Genomic DNA, 15,358 nt, shown 5'->3' with positions numbered 1-15,358 from the left:
GATGGAGACCGAGATAGAGATAGAGATGACAGAGACAGAAAAAGAGATGGTGAGATCATTTTTAAAAGAGTGGCCTGAGGGTGAACAAGAATTCAGAAGATAGATTACCCATAAGATGGAACTTGGCATTATAAGTGGGCTTTCACCCTCAGTGTTTCCAAAGCTATTACTATCAAAAATCAATTATGAAATACTTGTATGCCTCCTAAAAGCCAGACTGTAGAAAAGACTGATGGTCCATAAAAGTCCAATGGCTACTTCCTACTGGATAGATATCCATTTTGCAATACCAAGTACTATCATAGGAAGGATTCTGGGGGAAAATGTGACAAACTAATAAGATTTAAAGAGAGATCACTCCCTACCTTCTTCTCTCATCTCAGTGGCAGTGCAAAAGAGATCATTGATTTTTCATAATATTGTGGTCACAACGCATTTACATCCCTAATGAGGAACTAATCTTACCTGTTATGATGTGTCTGTCCTCTCCTATGAGGGCAGTAATAGAACACAGTTGTGTTCTATCCTGTGTTCCCAGTATCTGGCATACTGCTAGGCACATGGTGCAGAAATGACTTACAAATCTTTGGGGATGTATTTTGAATACACAAGACCACAAAGATCGGGGGAGGCAGCATGGTGCAATGGAGGATGGAGAAATTAAGGAGAAAAGCTCACTAGGCATGTACAGGGAGTAGTGTGCCTACTGTAAGGCCAGCTGTCTTCCAAGCCTGCTGACCAGGCAGCATTCTCTCCATGACTGGGTAACTTCCTTTCAGTTTGACACATCTGGTTTTAAGACAGAATAAAACAGTCTATCAAATTATAGTTATGTGACCATAGGAAAGGACATTTCTGAGTTTTCTTTCTTCATTGGTAAGGTGAGGAGTTCATGGCTTGTATGGTAAGTGTATGCGTAACGTTATAAGAAACTGCCGCTCCATTTTTTAATGTGGCTGCAGTATTGTACATTCCCAGAAGCTCCAATTTCTTGCCAATATGTGGCATTGTGAGCCTTTTGGGTTCAACTAGAATCCTTTCTAATTGATGTATAATTTTTCTATCCTCTTTGTGAAACCTTTTAAAATATTTTGCCCCTTGAAAAAATGTTTTGGGTTGTTTATCTTGAGTTGTAAATGTTCTTTGTATATTTTGAATACGAGTTGTTTGTCAAGTAGATGTACTGTGAATATTTCCTGCAGTCTATGGTGTGTATGCCCTTTCATTTTCATAACACTGCCTTTTGAAGGACAGATGTTTTTAATGTAATAAAGTTTATTTTATCAATTTTTTAATGGTTCATGCTTTTTGTGTTCTAAGAAATATTTGCCTATCCCAAGGTCACAAAAACAAAGACTTTTTTTATCTTGTCTACCAGAAGTTTTAGAGTTTTTATGTTCACATTTAAGTCTATCATTCCTTTAAAGTTAATTTTGGTGTATGGTGTGAGATAATCGCTAAGGTTCATTTTTTTTCCCAAATGACATTCAAGTGTTCAGCACCATTTTTTGAAAAGACTGCCCTTCCTGATAGAGTTATATGGGCATTTTTATTAAAAGCCAATTGACTAAGCTGGGTGTGGTGGCCAGCACCTATAGTCCCAGCTACTTGGGAGGCGGAAGCTGAAGTGGGAGGACTGCCTGAACCCAGGAGTTCAATGCCAGCCTCAGCAATATAGCAAGACCCTTTGTCTTAACAAACAAGAAAAAAAGGCAACGGACCAAAATATGTGAATCTAGACTCTTTATTCTTGTCTGCTGATCTACATGTTTCTATCCTAACGCTAATACCACATTCTTGATTACTATAAATTTACAGTAAGTCTTGAAATCAGGTAAGTCCTCCAACTTTTATCTTTTCTTTCAAAATTATTTTGGCTATTCTTAATCCTTTGCTTTCCATGTAAATATTAGACTCAGATTATCAATTTCTGCAAAAGTATATCTTGCAATTTTAATATAATTAAAATCAATTTGAAGACATTGGACGTCTTAAGGATACTAAGTCTTTAAATACATGACTGTTATTATTTAGGTCCTTTAAAAAAATTATCTACTCAATGTTGCGTAGTTTTCAGCATACAGGTTCTACACGTGTTTTGTTAAGTTTATTCTAAGTATTGTACATTTTTGGATGCTATTATTAGTATTATTTGCTTAATTTGAATTTCCTATTGTTGATAGTATATAGAAATACTATTGATTTTATGTGCTGACCTTGGATCCTGTAACCTTAATAAACTCACTTATTATTCTAATAGCTATTTTTTTTGGTGCCATCAGATTTTCTACACAGACAATTATGTTGTCTCTAATTAAAGACTACACTATTTCCTCTTTTCCACTATTTATACCTTCTACACCTCTTTCTTATTTCACTGGCTAGAACCTCCAGTGTAAAGTAAAATAGAAGTGGTGAGAGTAGGCCAGGCGTGGTAGCTTATGCTTGTAATCCCAGCACTTTGGGAGGCTGAAGCGGGCAGATCACTTTAGGTCAGGAGTTCGAGACCAGCCTGGCCAACATGGCCAAAACCCCATCTCTACGATAAATACAAAAATTAATTGGGTGTGGTGGCGCATGCCTGTAATCCCAGCTACTTGGGAGACTGAGGCATGACAATTGCTTGAACATGGGAGACAGAGGTTGGAGTGAACCAAGATTGTACCACTGCACTCCAGCCTGGATGACAGAGCGAGACTCCATCTCAAAAAAAAAAAAAAAAGGTAGTGGTGAGAGTAGTCTTATTCCCAATTTTAGAGACAAAATATTCATTCTTTCACCATGAGAAATGATGTTTTCCATAAATGTCCTTAATCTGATTGAAGAAGTTCCTTCCTATTCCTAGCATACTGAGAATTAAAATCATGAACAGATGTTGAATTTGGTCAAAGATTTTTTTTTTCTGCATCTACTGAGATGATCATATAGTTTTCCCCTTTTAGTCTGTTATATGGTAAATTTTATTGATAGATTTTTCAAGTATTGAGCCAACCTAGATTTCCTTCGATAACCTCCATTAGATCATGACATATTATCCTTTTTGCGTATTGCTGGAATTGATCTGCTAATATCTTTGTTAAAGATTTTTGAATCTATGCTCATGAGAGTTCTTGATCTGTAGTTTTCTTTTCTTGTAATGTCTCTTTCTGGTTCGGGCACTAACATAATTGTGCCCAACCTCATTAAATTAGTTGGGAAGAGTTACCTTTTCTTCTATTTTCTGAAAGATATTTGTGTGGGATTGACATTATACTCATACTAGATGTTTGATAGAATTTCTCTCTGAAGCTATTTGTGTTGAGTTTTCTTTGGTGAAATGCTTTGAATTATGAGCTCAATTTGTTTAATTGATACAGAGCTATTCCAGTTTTCCATTTCTTCCTGTGGGAGTTTTGGCAATTTGTGTCTATCAAGGAATTTGTCCATGTTAGCTTTTCATGTATTCAATGGTTAGGTTTAAATTTACTAGAGTAAAGTTGTTCATAATATAATCCTGTAGCCCTTTTAATTTTCATAGGATTTTAGTGATGTTCCTATTTTCATTTCTAATATTGGTAACTTGTAACTTCTCTTTTTCTCTTTATTGGTCTAGCTAAAAATTTATTAATTGTATTGATCTTGTCAAAGAACCAGTCTTGGGCTTCCTCACATTTTTATATTGTGCTTTCTTTTTTATTTTATTGATTTCCACTCCTTATTACATCCTTCCTTCTACTTCCTTTGGGGTTAATTTGCTCTTCTTTTCCTAGTATCTTCAAGTGGAAAATTAGATCATTGATTTTAGACCTTCCTTCTTTTCTACTGTAGGTATTTAAAGCTGTAGATTTCCCTGTGAGCATTGCTTTAGCTTTTTTCTGAAAATTTAGATATTATGTTTTCATTTCCATTCAATTCAAAATACTTCCTAATTTCTCTTGCATTTTCTTCTTTGCCTTGTGGGTTTTTTGAAAGTATATTGATTTCTCAATATTGAGCTTTTTTCCCCCAAATCCCTGTCAATGTTCCTGAAGCATGGAGCATTACAGTTTTTCTTAATCTTGTCCTAAACCTATTTATCAGCTTAAGGAGTTCTGGGGCTGAGACAATGGGGTTTTCTAAATAAATATACAATCATGTCATCTGCAGAGACAACTTGACTTCCTCTCTTCCTATTTGAATACTCTTTGTTTCTTTCTCTTGCCTGATTGCTCTGGCCAGAACTTCCAGTACTACATTGAATAGGAGTGGTGAAAGAGGGCATTCTTGTCTGGTGCCAGTTTTCAAAGGTAATGCTTCCAGCTTTTGCCCATTCAGTATGATGTTGGCTGTGGGTTTGTCATAAATAGCTCTTAATATTTTGGGATATGTTCCAAAGCATTCCTATACACCAATAACAGACAAATAGACAGCCAAATCATGAGTGAACTCCCATTCACAACTGCTACAAAGAAAATGAAATACCTAGGATTACAACTTACAACAGACATGAAGGGCCTCTTCAAAGAGAACTACAAATCACTGCTCAAGGAAATAAGAGAGGACACAAACAAATGGAAAATAATTCCATGCTCACGGATAGGAAGAATCAATATCATGAAAATCGTTATACTGCCCAAAGCAGTTTATAGATTCAATGCTATTCCCATCTAACTACCAGTGACTTTCTTCACAGAACTATTAAAAAAACTACTTTAAATTTCATATGAAACAAAAAAAGAGCCTGTATAGCCAAGACAAACCTAAGCAAAAAGAACAAAGCTGAAGGCATCACGCTACCTGACTTAACTGACTTCAAACTATACTACAAGGCTACAGTAACCAAAACAATATGGTACTGGTTCCAAAACAGATATATAGACCAATGGAACAGAACAGAGGCCTCAGATATAACACCACACATCTACAACAATCTGATCTTCGACAAACTCGACAAAAACAAGCAATAGGGAAAGGATTCCCTATTTAATAAATGGTGCTGGAAAAACTGTCTAGCCATAGGCAGAAAATAGAAACTGGACCCCTTTCTTACACCCTATACAAAAATTAACTCAAGATGGATTAAAGAGTTACACATAAAACTTAAAACCATAAAAACCCTAGTAGAAAATCTAGGCAATACTATTAAGGACATAAGCATGGGCAAAGAGTTCATGAATAAAACACCAAAAGCAATGGCAACAAAAGCATCATTGACAAATGGGATCTAATTAAATGAAAGAGCTTCTTCTTATCAAAAGAAACTATCATCAGAATGAACAGGCAACCTACAGAATGGGGGAAAATTTTTGCAATCTATCTGACAAAGGGCTAATATCCAGAATCTACAAGGAACTTAAGCAAATTTACAAGAAAAAAAAAAAATCAAAAAGTGGACAAAGGACATGAACAGACACTTCTCAAAAGAAGACATCTATGCGGCCAACAAACATATGAAAAAAAAAGTTCATCATCACTGGTCATTAGAGAAATGCAAATCAAAACCACAATGAAATACCATCTCATGCCAGTTAGAATGGTGATCATTAAAAAGTCTGGAAATAACAGATGCTGGCAAGGATATGGAGAAATAAGAATGCTTTTACACTGCTGGTGGGAGTGTAAATTAGTTCAACCATTGTGGAAGATAGTGTGGCGATTCCTCAAGGATCTAGAGTCAGAAATACCATTAGACCCAGCAATTCCATTACTGGGTATATACCCAAAAGATTATAAATCATTCTACTATAAAGACACATGCACACATATGTTTATTGCAGCTCTATTTACAATAGTAAAGACTTGGAACCCATCCACGACAGACTGAATAAAGAAAATGTGGCACATATACACCATGGAATATGCCATAAAAAAGGATTAGTTCACATCCTTTGCAGGGACATGGATGAAGCTGGAAACCATCATTCTGAGCAAACTAATACAAGAACAGAAAACCAAACACTGCATGTTCTCACTCATAAGTGGGAGTTAAACAATGAGAACACAAGGACACAGGGAGGGGAACATCACACACCAGGGCCTATTGGGGGGTTGGGGGAAGGGGGAGAGAGAGCATTAGGACAAATAACTAATGCATGCAGGGCTTAAAACCTAGATGACAGGTTGATAGGTGCAGCAAACCATCATGGCATATGTATATCTATGTAACAAGCCTGCACGTTCAGCACATGTATCCTGGAACTTAAAGTAAAATAAAATAAAATTAAAAATCCAAGAAAAGAAAAAAACCTTGTCCTGAACCTTGATCTTTAGGTTGCTTCTAAATTCTGTTAATTTGGGGAACTTTAATTATTAACTTAAGTTTGGAATCCAAACTCCTGTTCCACCCTCACCTACATCCAGGTCACCCAACTAACCTAACCCTGCTATTGCCTCCTAGCTTCCAGAGTAACTAAACAAACAATATTCATGAAATTAAGTGACCTACGGCATATTTACTTAAAATAATACCTTTAAACCCATTTTTAAAAGACTTATGCAGACTTCATAATATGAAAAAATAGCTATAGTATAGGCTTAACCAAAAAGAATTACATATATAATATCATAACAACAGGGTATAAAAAGAAAAGAAAAGCTATGCGTGGAGAAACAATGGAAAAGAAAACACTAAAATGTGAAAAAATAAATTTTAGGTGATTGAAATGTGGTATTTTATTTTCTCTTATTCCCACTCTTAAGTTTTTCAATATATATGTATACTTTTAGTAATTAAAAAAGCATCAAAAATATAACTTTAAGAAACAAAAAAATTTAAGGGATAACTTAATACCATTTGTTTATTAATTTTTTAAAAGCAATACAGAAATAATCAAATATTCCTTTGTCAACTCAGTCAGAATCCTTACCTTGTCAAAAGTTCTACCCAGAAGTTGATTTTCAACTTCCAGGGTGCTATGGTCTTCAAAGGCCCCAGCTTCTTTATTACTATAGGCCAGCTATCCCTTTGTCTCAGCATCCATTGCTCTCTTCACTCCTTGCTGTATAGGATTATGTTAACATAGGCCACAGCTCATCAGTGTACCACCAACCCTTCACAGGGGAGCCATCACACATGCAAAATTTATTTTTGCTACAAGTAAGGATATAAGGATACATACTGCTACAACAAGGTATATTAGACTTACAGGTTATGCAAGAGATTAATTCAGAGAAGATATAAATTATTTCAAGTTAGCTGTAAGAAACATGATGCAGCAGCTGGCCAGTAACCAAAAAAGTTCATGATTTACTAGAAAAACGTGGTAATTGAATGCCTCTGAGAATGCAGGAAAATGTAGACAAATGGTCAACAGCCTTAAACCGTAATCATGAAATATATGGTAACTGTAATGTGTATTTTCTATTTCCCAAAACTTTAAGAAAAAAATTATATCCATCTTCTAAATCCCTCAAATGATCTGCAAAAGTTCTACTCTGCAAAAGTGCATAACAAATACAAAGTTTGGGAACACTGAAGGGAACCCTTCTTTTGAATTCCACCGTATGTTATAGTGCCTCTGTCAATTACAATGCCTCCCTTTCTCCCAAACTCTGATAAAAAAGAGTGAAAGTAAAAACCATCGAGCATATCTACTGTGTCTGTTTTCCCCCAAATTGGTGTAATTATCTCACTTGAGTATCTTACTCAAGCTAGAACTGACAGTTTCATATTCTATATTGAAGTTACTAGCTCTACAGAGATGGTCCCTAGCAATGACTTTAGCCTGAAAAATTAGCTCAGTTACAAACCGCTTCTATTAAAGAGACAATATTCCTACAATAGAATATTTTGACAAAAAGTTAAACATGCACAGAGATAAAAATTTCTTTACAAGTGTATAATCTACCAGTCATTCAAGAAAATGATCTGTAAACTTGAAAATAACAAGCTTATAAGTTACCAAATTAGTTAAGTAATATATGGCTTGATATCTAGGGTAAGAACATTTCCTGTACAGAAGCTATCCTTCCATGCCACGTCAAGAAAATAATAAGGGAGAATAATCTACATTTTAACTCTCTCAAAAATGTAAGGGCAGTGAACGGATTCACAAAAATAGTAGAGCTGCACTCATTTTATACCCCTCTACTAAGATAGAGAGCCTTCGATAGGTTTGCTGACCCTATAATTGATTCACTTTTGCTGGAAGATACCATTTTAGGATTAGTGGCATTTAAAAAGTGATTCTTGTCTCTTTTTTTTTTTTCTTTCACAGATATGCCTTGCCTCAACAACCATGCTGAAGACTTCCTAGGACAAAGACTGAGAATTCTTACTGCCTTCAGCATCTATCCAGTGTTCTACACATAATTTTAATTATGATCAATGTGATTCTTGCCAAGAATCTAGTCTCTTGTGCCTCATTTTCCTTCCTCCTATGTAAAAGAAGAATAACAGTTACACTTTAAAGGGTTGTTGTGAAGATTAAATTAGATAATGTAGGTGAAATGCCTGGTACCCAGCCCACCTCCTGCACTGTGCTAATTGATTCTATACAGCCTTTAATTATGAAACAAAATAACATTTCCAGACTCTATAAATTTTTAAAGAAGGTGAGAATTGAAAGTAATGGATTCAACTGACAGCCAAAGTGTGCTTTTAAATCAACTGTTGTATCAGGGTCTGAGAGTTTACTTGATTACATCAAAGTTATCTATGGCTACTCGGGCTCAGATTTTCACTCTAAATGTGCTCCTTTCATGTTATAATAAACCACATCCCTTCCCAATGTGCACAAATACAATGAAACAATTTTGTCAAGCACATTAATTAGTAATTTATTTTAAAATAACCTTCAAGCACGACTTTAAACGCACTATGAAATGGGGGGGAAGTGATCATTTAGTAGGGAATAAAGTTTGTTTGCTTTAAAGAAAAAGAAAAAAAGCATGAAAATTTTTATAGCAGCCCAAAAGAAATTATCTATGTTTTGCTCTGAAACAAATTTTCATCACATATTTATCTGCTATGTCTCATGCTTATGTGGGGGGTTAAAAAGGATGTAGTGACATAAAATTTTGTGAATCACAGATCGGATGGCAGAAGATGATGCAAGCCATGACTCAGGCAAGTACAATAATCATGATCAAAATTATACTTGCAATTTGTCATAGCAATTGTAATTTGCAATTACCAGTTGTTTGCCATAAATGGAGCTGATATCAGATAAAAATGAATAATGACGTTCAAGGAAAAGCAAATAAATGTCAAAACTTTAATCTGCATAATATTTTGGGGCAGTTATGAAAACATGATGGTAAGAGCTTGGTACCTTAACTTTTTCAAGAAATATTTTGTTTCCAGAATATCAGCAATTTAAACTAACTTTTAACTAGTAATGGAAAAATGGGGGGCAAGGAGAAAAAAGAGGGGAAAGAGGAGGGAGGAAAGAAAGGAAGAAAGAGAAGGTACACAAGACAGGTATGCAATATAGACATTACTTACCTTTCAAGGAAATGAAGGGGAGAAAAGAGCATCAAAGTCCCAGCCCTTAAATATATAATGATTCTTCCTTGTAAATAAGTATAATTTGAAATACGACATGTAAAAGCAGAACACAATTATAAAAATAGTAAGTCAATAATTTAATTCTTGAGCTAGGTAAATTTGTGATCTTGTTTCTCTGGAATCTTCCCTTTCCTGTAAAATAGGAGTCCTTCTAAAAACAACAGCTCTAATATTTGTTAGTCTTCTCCTTTGATGAATCTTTCCAACATCCTATCAGATATTCAAAAGCATGACACTAAATTCTTTGAGAGAGACACCTCCTTTACTTACACTAAAATTCTCCCAAGACCTTTTACTCTAAATAGCGTCATTTTGTTTAAAAAAAAAAAAAAAAAAAAAAAAAAATCCTACTCTTTCAAATACAGTTTATTAAATATTTCCTTTTAAAAAAAAAAAAGACTTCAAATTGGAGAAAATCCTTTTTCCTGGTTATTCCAGTAGTTTACTTGACCATATTATTCTATTTTTGCCTCTATGATTTTATTTTCTGGTAGGTAGAAACAAATTGGCAGTTGATGACATCCTGCATAGAAAGAAATCCAGGATTCCTTAAAGGGGAAGAAAAAGAAAAGATCTTGTTGGTTAAAATTGATCATAAAAATCTACCTTAAGTAGCTTAAGGCCCTATTTTCCTTTAAAAATAGCTATTTTTCACAAATAAAACCCGAAAAATATTTTCTTATAGGAGCCATTTTAAAACTGTAAAGATTATTTAAAATTGATCCTGTTATTGAAAGAAAATTTAAAAATTGAATAAGCGCATTCTTAAGGAGTAGACTAACCAACCAATTGTTACAAAATAGCCTTCAGTCAATTTCAAATATTCTTTCCATTTATTCATTAACAGATATTTACTGAATGCCTGGAATTGTTCTACATACAGTTTCAAACCTTATGGAGTTTATGTTTAAAAAGATATAGACATTAATCAAATAATCACACTAAAGAAAAATTCGAGTTGTGATGAGTTTTTGTTATACAAAAGAAGTCTGAATATTTGCATGTCCATGATTAACTTAAATACTTCTAAAATTAACATTTCAAACAGCTGGTAAAATAAACATGTTTGCTGCATAAGCCAAAACTTACTACCTTGAGGCTGTGGAGTAAGAAACTCACACTTCAGGTAAGAGAAAATGTGGTGGAAGCTTTTGAACAATAAAGAAAATATATAACCTAAATCAAATCCTTGTAATCCTTCAAGGAAGCAGGCTTTGATTCTATATCAAGGTTTATTTAATTACTTTACATCTTAATGAAGGTTAAATTTATTGTACTCTCCTTCACCCAAATAAACAAATCAAGTTTGATTTCATTTGGAAGTTGCCTCTCCTAAAACCCTCCCTGCAGATGCTTATCACTGAATGCTGTGGGTCCAGAGCTACACCTGGTGGCCATACACAAACTTACAAGAAACCATTCTGAACCTCAACAGAAGTTTAAAAGTTACCCCTCTGTTAATCAAAAATCTCTCAGGACAGCAACACATTATTTCTTGATAGCTGGGGAAAGTTAAACTGTTAATGGAAAAAATGGAAAAACATTAAGGTAGATAGTTATTATAAAGTTTAACACCATGTTAATGGTAGACCGTAAGTGATGGGTATATGGATATTCACCATATCATTTTAACTTTCCAGTATGTTGGGAAATAGTCATTATAAAATGTTGAAAAGGATTTAAATTAAGAATTTTGCACCCATTTTTTAACCAGAAATACCTTTTAGATATTGTTTCCTTTATGTATCAGCATAATGTGTGTCTTCATAGTTCATGCCGTGTAACAGTCTATTATATTGCTGTACAATCTTTTATGAAAAAATTCACTCATTCCATATTTATTCAATTTCCAATTGGACATTTACACATGTGTATTTTTGTTTCTATTAAGTCATGTTCCTAAAACAAACTTTTAAGACTGATGTCTTTGGGATCAAAGGAGATCATCATTTTTATGGCTTTTGAGACATATGACCAAGCTACTTTCTAGCAAGTTCACACTGTTATCACAAATGGAAACATACACCAATTTTAACCAATACTATAGGACTTGGACTTTTTAGATTTTATTGCTTTACTAAGCATGAAATACAATCCAAAGGTTAATTTGTACTTCTTTGAATTTAAAAAAAAATACATGTTTATTTTTGCATTTATCTACTGGAATCTCAATAATTTCCTTGTAAATTTGAATAATCACTTTATGTGCTTTAACTATTAACCTTTGTCTCCTACACTCATGCAAGTTTTCCTGGTCAACTGCCATACTTTAGTTATTTTCACTGTGTTGACTTTTATATACTCTAATCTGTCAATCTTAACCTTTGTGATACCATTCAAGGCTAGGAAATATACTATATCACTCCACGAATGTAACACTCTAAAATTTGTTTTGTTTTTAATTAGTCAATGTCAGAGAGCAAAGTTCCCTTTAAGAAGATAATGGGGAAATAACATTATGGTTGGTAAAATTGAGAGCACATTGTCTCAGAGCACTATATTTCTAAATGTGGTTCCCCTATATTAGCTCATTTATTCCTAGTGTTCCATTATTGGAATGCTAAGCTTGTGGGAGTTATTTTATATCCTACTGAGAGGTGAAGCCAGCTGGACTTCCTGGTTCAAGCGGGGACTTGGAGAACTTTTCTAACTAAAGGTTTGTAAACATACCAATCAGCACTCTGCAAAAATGCACCAATCAGCACTCTGTGTCTAGCTAAAGTTTTGTAAACGCACCAATAAGCCCTCTGTAAAAACACACCAATCAGCACTCTGAAAAAAACGCACCAATCAGCACTCTGGGTCTAGCTAAAGGTTTGTAAACGCACCAATCAACACTCCGTAAAAATGGACCAATCAGCACTGTGTAAAATGAACCAAGCAACACCCTGTAAAATGGACCAATCAGCACTCTGTAAAATGGACCAATCAGCAGGATGTGGGCAGGGCCAAATAAGGGAATAAAAGATGGCCACCTGAACCAGCAGCAGCAACTAGCTCAGGTCACTTTCCAGACTGTGGAAGCTTTGTTGTTTTGCTTTTCATAATAAATCTCACTGCTGCTCACTCTTTGAGTCCACACTGCCTTTAAGAGTTGTAACACTCACTGCCAAGGTCTGCGGCTTCACTCCTGAAGTCAAGCAAGACCACAAACCCACCAGAAGGAACTCCAGACACATCTGAACATCTGAAGGAACAAACTCTGGACACACCATCTTTAAGAACTGTAACACTCACCACAAGGGTCTGCGGCTTCATTCTTGAAGTCGGCGAGACCAAGAACCCACCGGAAGGAACCAATTCCAGACATGCTATGGCTCAAGGTCATCGCCAAGGTCTGATTTTTCACAAAAAATATTTGTAACTTCTGGTGTAAATGGGTTAGCTACATCAGAGATCTTATAATACATAGATTCCCAAGTCCTTTCTCTCATGTACTGAGGCAGAATCTCTAGGTATAGAGAATAGGGAGCTGCATTTTTATAAGATAATCAGGTGACTCTTAGGTAGATTTAGGCTTGAAAATCACAAATCAGAAGATTCCAGGTGAGTCACACACAGTGGGGTTAATGGAAAATAAGGAAGCAACATAGATGCCTGATAATCAGGAGTCACTCAAATACTTATTGAAATAATGCATACATATGATTTTTCTGTTATAACAGCTTTTTCAAATCTAAGTCACTTACCATAAAATTTGCCCTTTAAAAAAATAAATAGTTCAGTGACTTTTAGTCTATTCAGGGTTGTGAAATGATCACCACTATATAACTAGAGAACATTCCTATCTCACAAAAATAATAATAATAATAAAATAAAGATCCTATGCCCATTAGCAGTCATTCCCTCTACTCTCTTCCATCCCCAATTACCAGGCTACTTTTTGTCTGTATGGATTTTTCTTCTGTGTGCCTTGGCCATCATTTCCCAGAAAACTTTGTTTAGCCCAAGGTCACAAAGATTTATGACTGTATATATTCTTCTAAAAGTTTCATAGTATTAGCCTTACATTTATGTTTACTAATCATTTTGAATTAGTTTTTGCCTATGCTATGAGATGGGATTTCAACTTCATTCTTTTACATGTTGATATGCAGTTGTCCCAACACTATTTGTTGAAAAGACTTTTTTCCTTATTGAATTGTACTGGTACCCTTGTCAAAAATCAACCAGATATATAAGGGTTTATTTACACATATGTAAACAGAAAACAGAAACTCTCAATCCTATTCCATGGATCTGTATGTCTATCGTTATACCAGTACTACACTGTCTCAATTATCTTTGCTTTGCAGTAAGTTTTGAAATTAGAAGTGTTATTCCTCCTACTTAGTTATCCTTTTTCAACATCATTCTGGCTATCCTAGGTTCATCTGTAAGCAACTCAAGTCTGGCTGCTCACTGCTCAGAAGTCAAAGCAGGAGAAGCAAGGTGTAGTAAAAGGAAAGTAGCTTTTATTGATCATGGTAGCAGATGGGAGAATGGCCAACCTCAAGCCTCAGAGGAACCGTATTAGCCTTTTGGGATGAGCTGGGGGGTTTCAGAAAGAAAACTTGGTGTGGAAAATATGCAGGGGTGGTGCAGGAGGATACAGGTTTGAGAATCTTGGCTATTTTAAGTAATTGTTTGTCTGAAGGTCCGGACTGCATCATCTTGACTTCGCCCGGTGGCGGTGGACTAATTGTTCATAACTCCCACTAAGTGGGAGGATTCCACAGCTGTGTCTCTATGCCTGCTTTGTTTCAAAATTAGCCTCTGAAATTTCTAAGTGAGCACATAATTAGATAAGTGAGCACTGTGCACAGAGTGCCTGGTGGAAAAAGGGAGAGAAATGAAGAGTTTTAAAGTACAATGCTACATTTTAAAGTACAGGGTTATATTCTGAGATTAGAAAGGGGAAAAAACTTTCAAAATGCATTTTTAATCTAAGCTACTGAGTTACACGTTCAGTTTCCACATGAATTTTTGGATACCTTTGCCAATTTCTGTAAAAACAGAAGCAGAGATTTTTATAGAGACTGCATTGGATCTCTAGATAATTGAAGAGTATTGCCATCTTAGTATCTTCCAATCCACTAACATTTCTTTCAATTTATTTAGGTTTTCTTTATTTCAACAGTTTTGTAGTTTTAATGTGCAAGTCTTATACTGCTTTTGCCAAACTTAAACATACACTTTTTCCCTTTTGATGCTATTATAAATCAAATTTTTAAATGCATTTTCATATTGTTCTAGTTCACTTTCATATTGTTGCATTTCTATAGAAATGAACTTTTGTATGCTGACTTTGTAAACTACAACCATGCTGAATGTATTAGTTCCAAAGGTTTTTTGTGTATTAAGATTTTCTATATAGAAGATTATGTCACCTGCAAATAGGAACAGTTTTACTTCTTCCTTTCGAATCTGGATGCCATTTATTCCTTTTTCTTGTCTAATTGCCCTGGATAGAAACAACACAATGTTGAATAGAAATGGCAGGAGTGGACATTCTTGTCTTTTTCTTTATCTTAGGGGCACACATCCAGTTTTTTACCATTAAGTATAAAGTTAGCTATGAATTCTTCGACTATTTTTAGTTTGTTTAGTGTTAGCTGTGGGTTCCTTACTATTTTTCATTTGTTGAGTGTTTCCATCATAACATGGTAATGGATTTTATTAAGTACTTTCTCTGCATCTATTATCATAGGTTTTTGTCTTTATCCTATTAACATAGTGTAAACACAGTGATTGGTTTTCAAATATTAAACTGGCCTTGTATTTCTGAGATAAATGCTACATGTTCAAGGTGTATATTCCTTTTTAAATGTTGCTAGATTCAGTTTGCTAGTATTCTGTTAAGGATTTCTGCACCTGTATTCATAAGACATATTTGTAGTTTCCTCTTCTTGC

At 34.7% G+C, this 15,358-nt stretch overlaps 1 protein-coding gene across 1 annotated transcript in view; it reads right to left on the bottom strand.

Annotated features, from left to right (window-relative positions):
- The window catches only part of LOC105475697 (serine/threonine kinase 31), a 297,831-nt gene that overhangs the window by 144,398 nt on the left and 138,075 nt on the right, over nucleotides 1–15,358 (bottom strand). Inside the window, exon 25 of the mRNA XM_011731172.3 lies at nucleotides 9,404–10,014. Within this exon, the coding sequence (XP_011729474.2) occupies nucleotides 9,947–10,014 (68 nt within the window). The 3' untranslated portion in view covers nucleotides 9,404–9,946. The remainder of the gene's footprint in view (nucleotides 1–9,403; nucleotides 10,015–15,358) is intronic.

Source organism: Macaca nemestrina, chromosome 4, assembly GCF_043159975.1.
Source record: "Macaca nemestrina isolate mMacNem1 chromosome 4, mMacNem.hap1, whole genome shotgun sequence".
NCBI classification, from domain to species: Eukaryota; Metazoa; Chordata; class Mammalia; order Primates; family Cercopithecidae; genus Macaca; species Macaca nemestrina.
The sequence above is the reverse complement of the archived record's forward strand: the minus strand, read 5'-3'. Positions and strand labels throughout refer to the sequence as shown.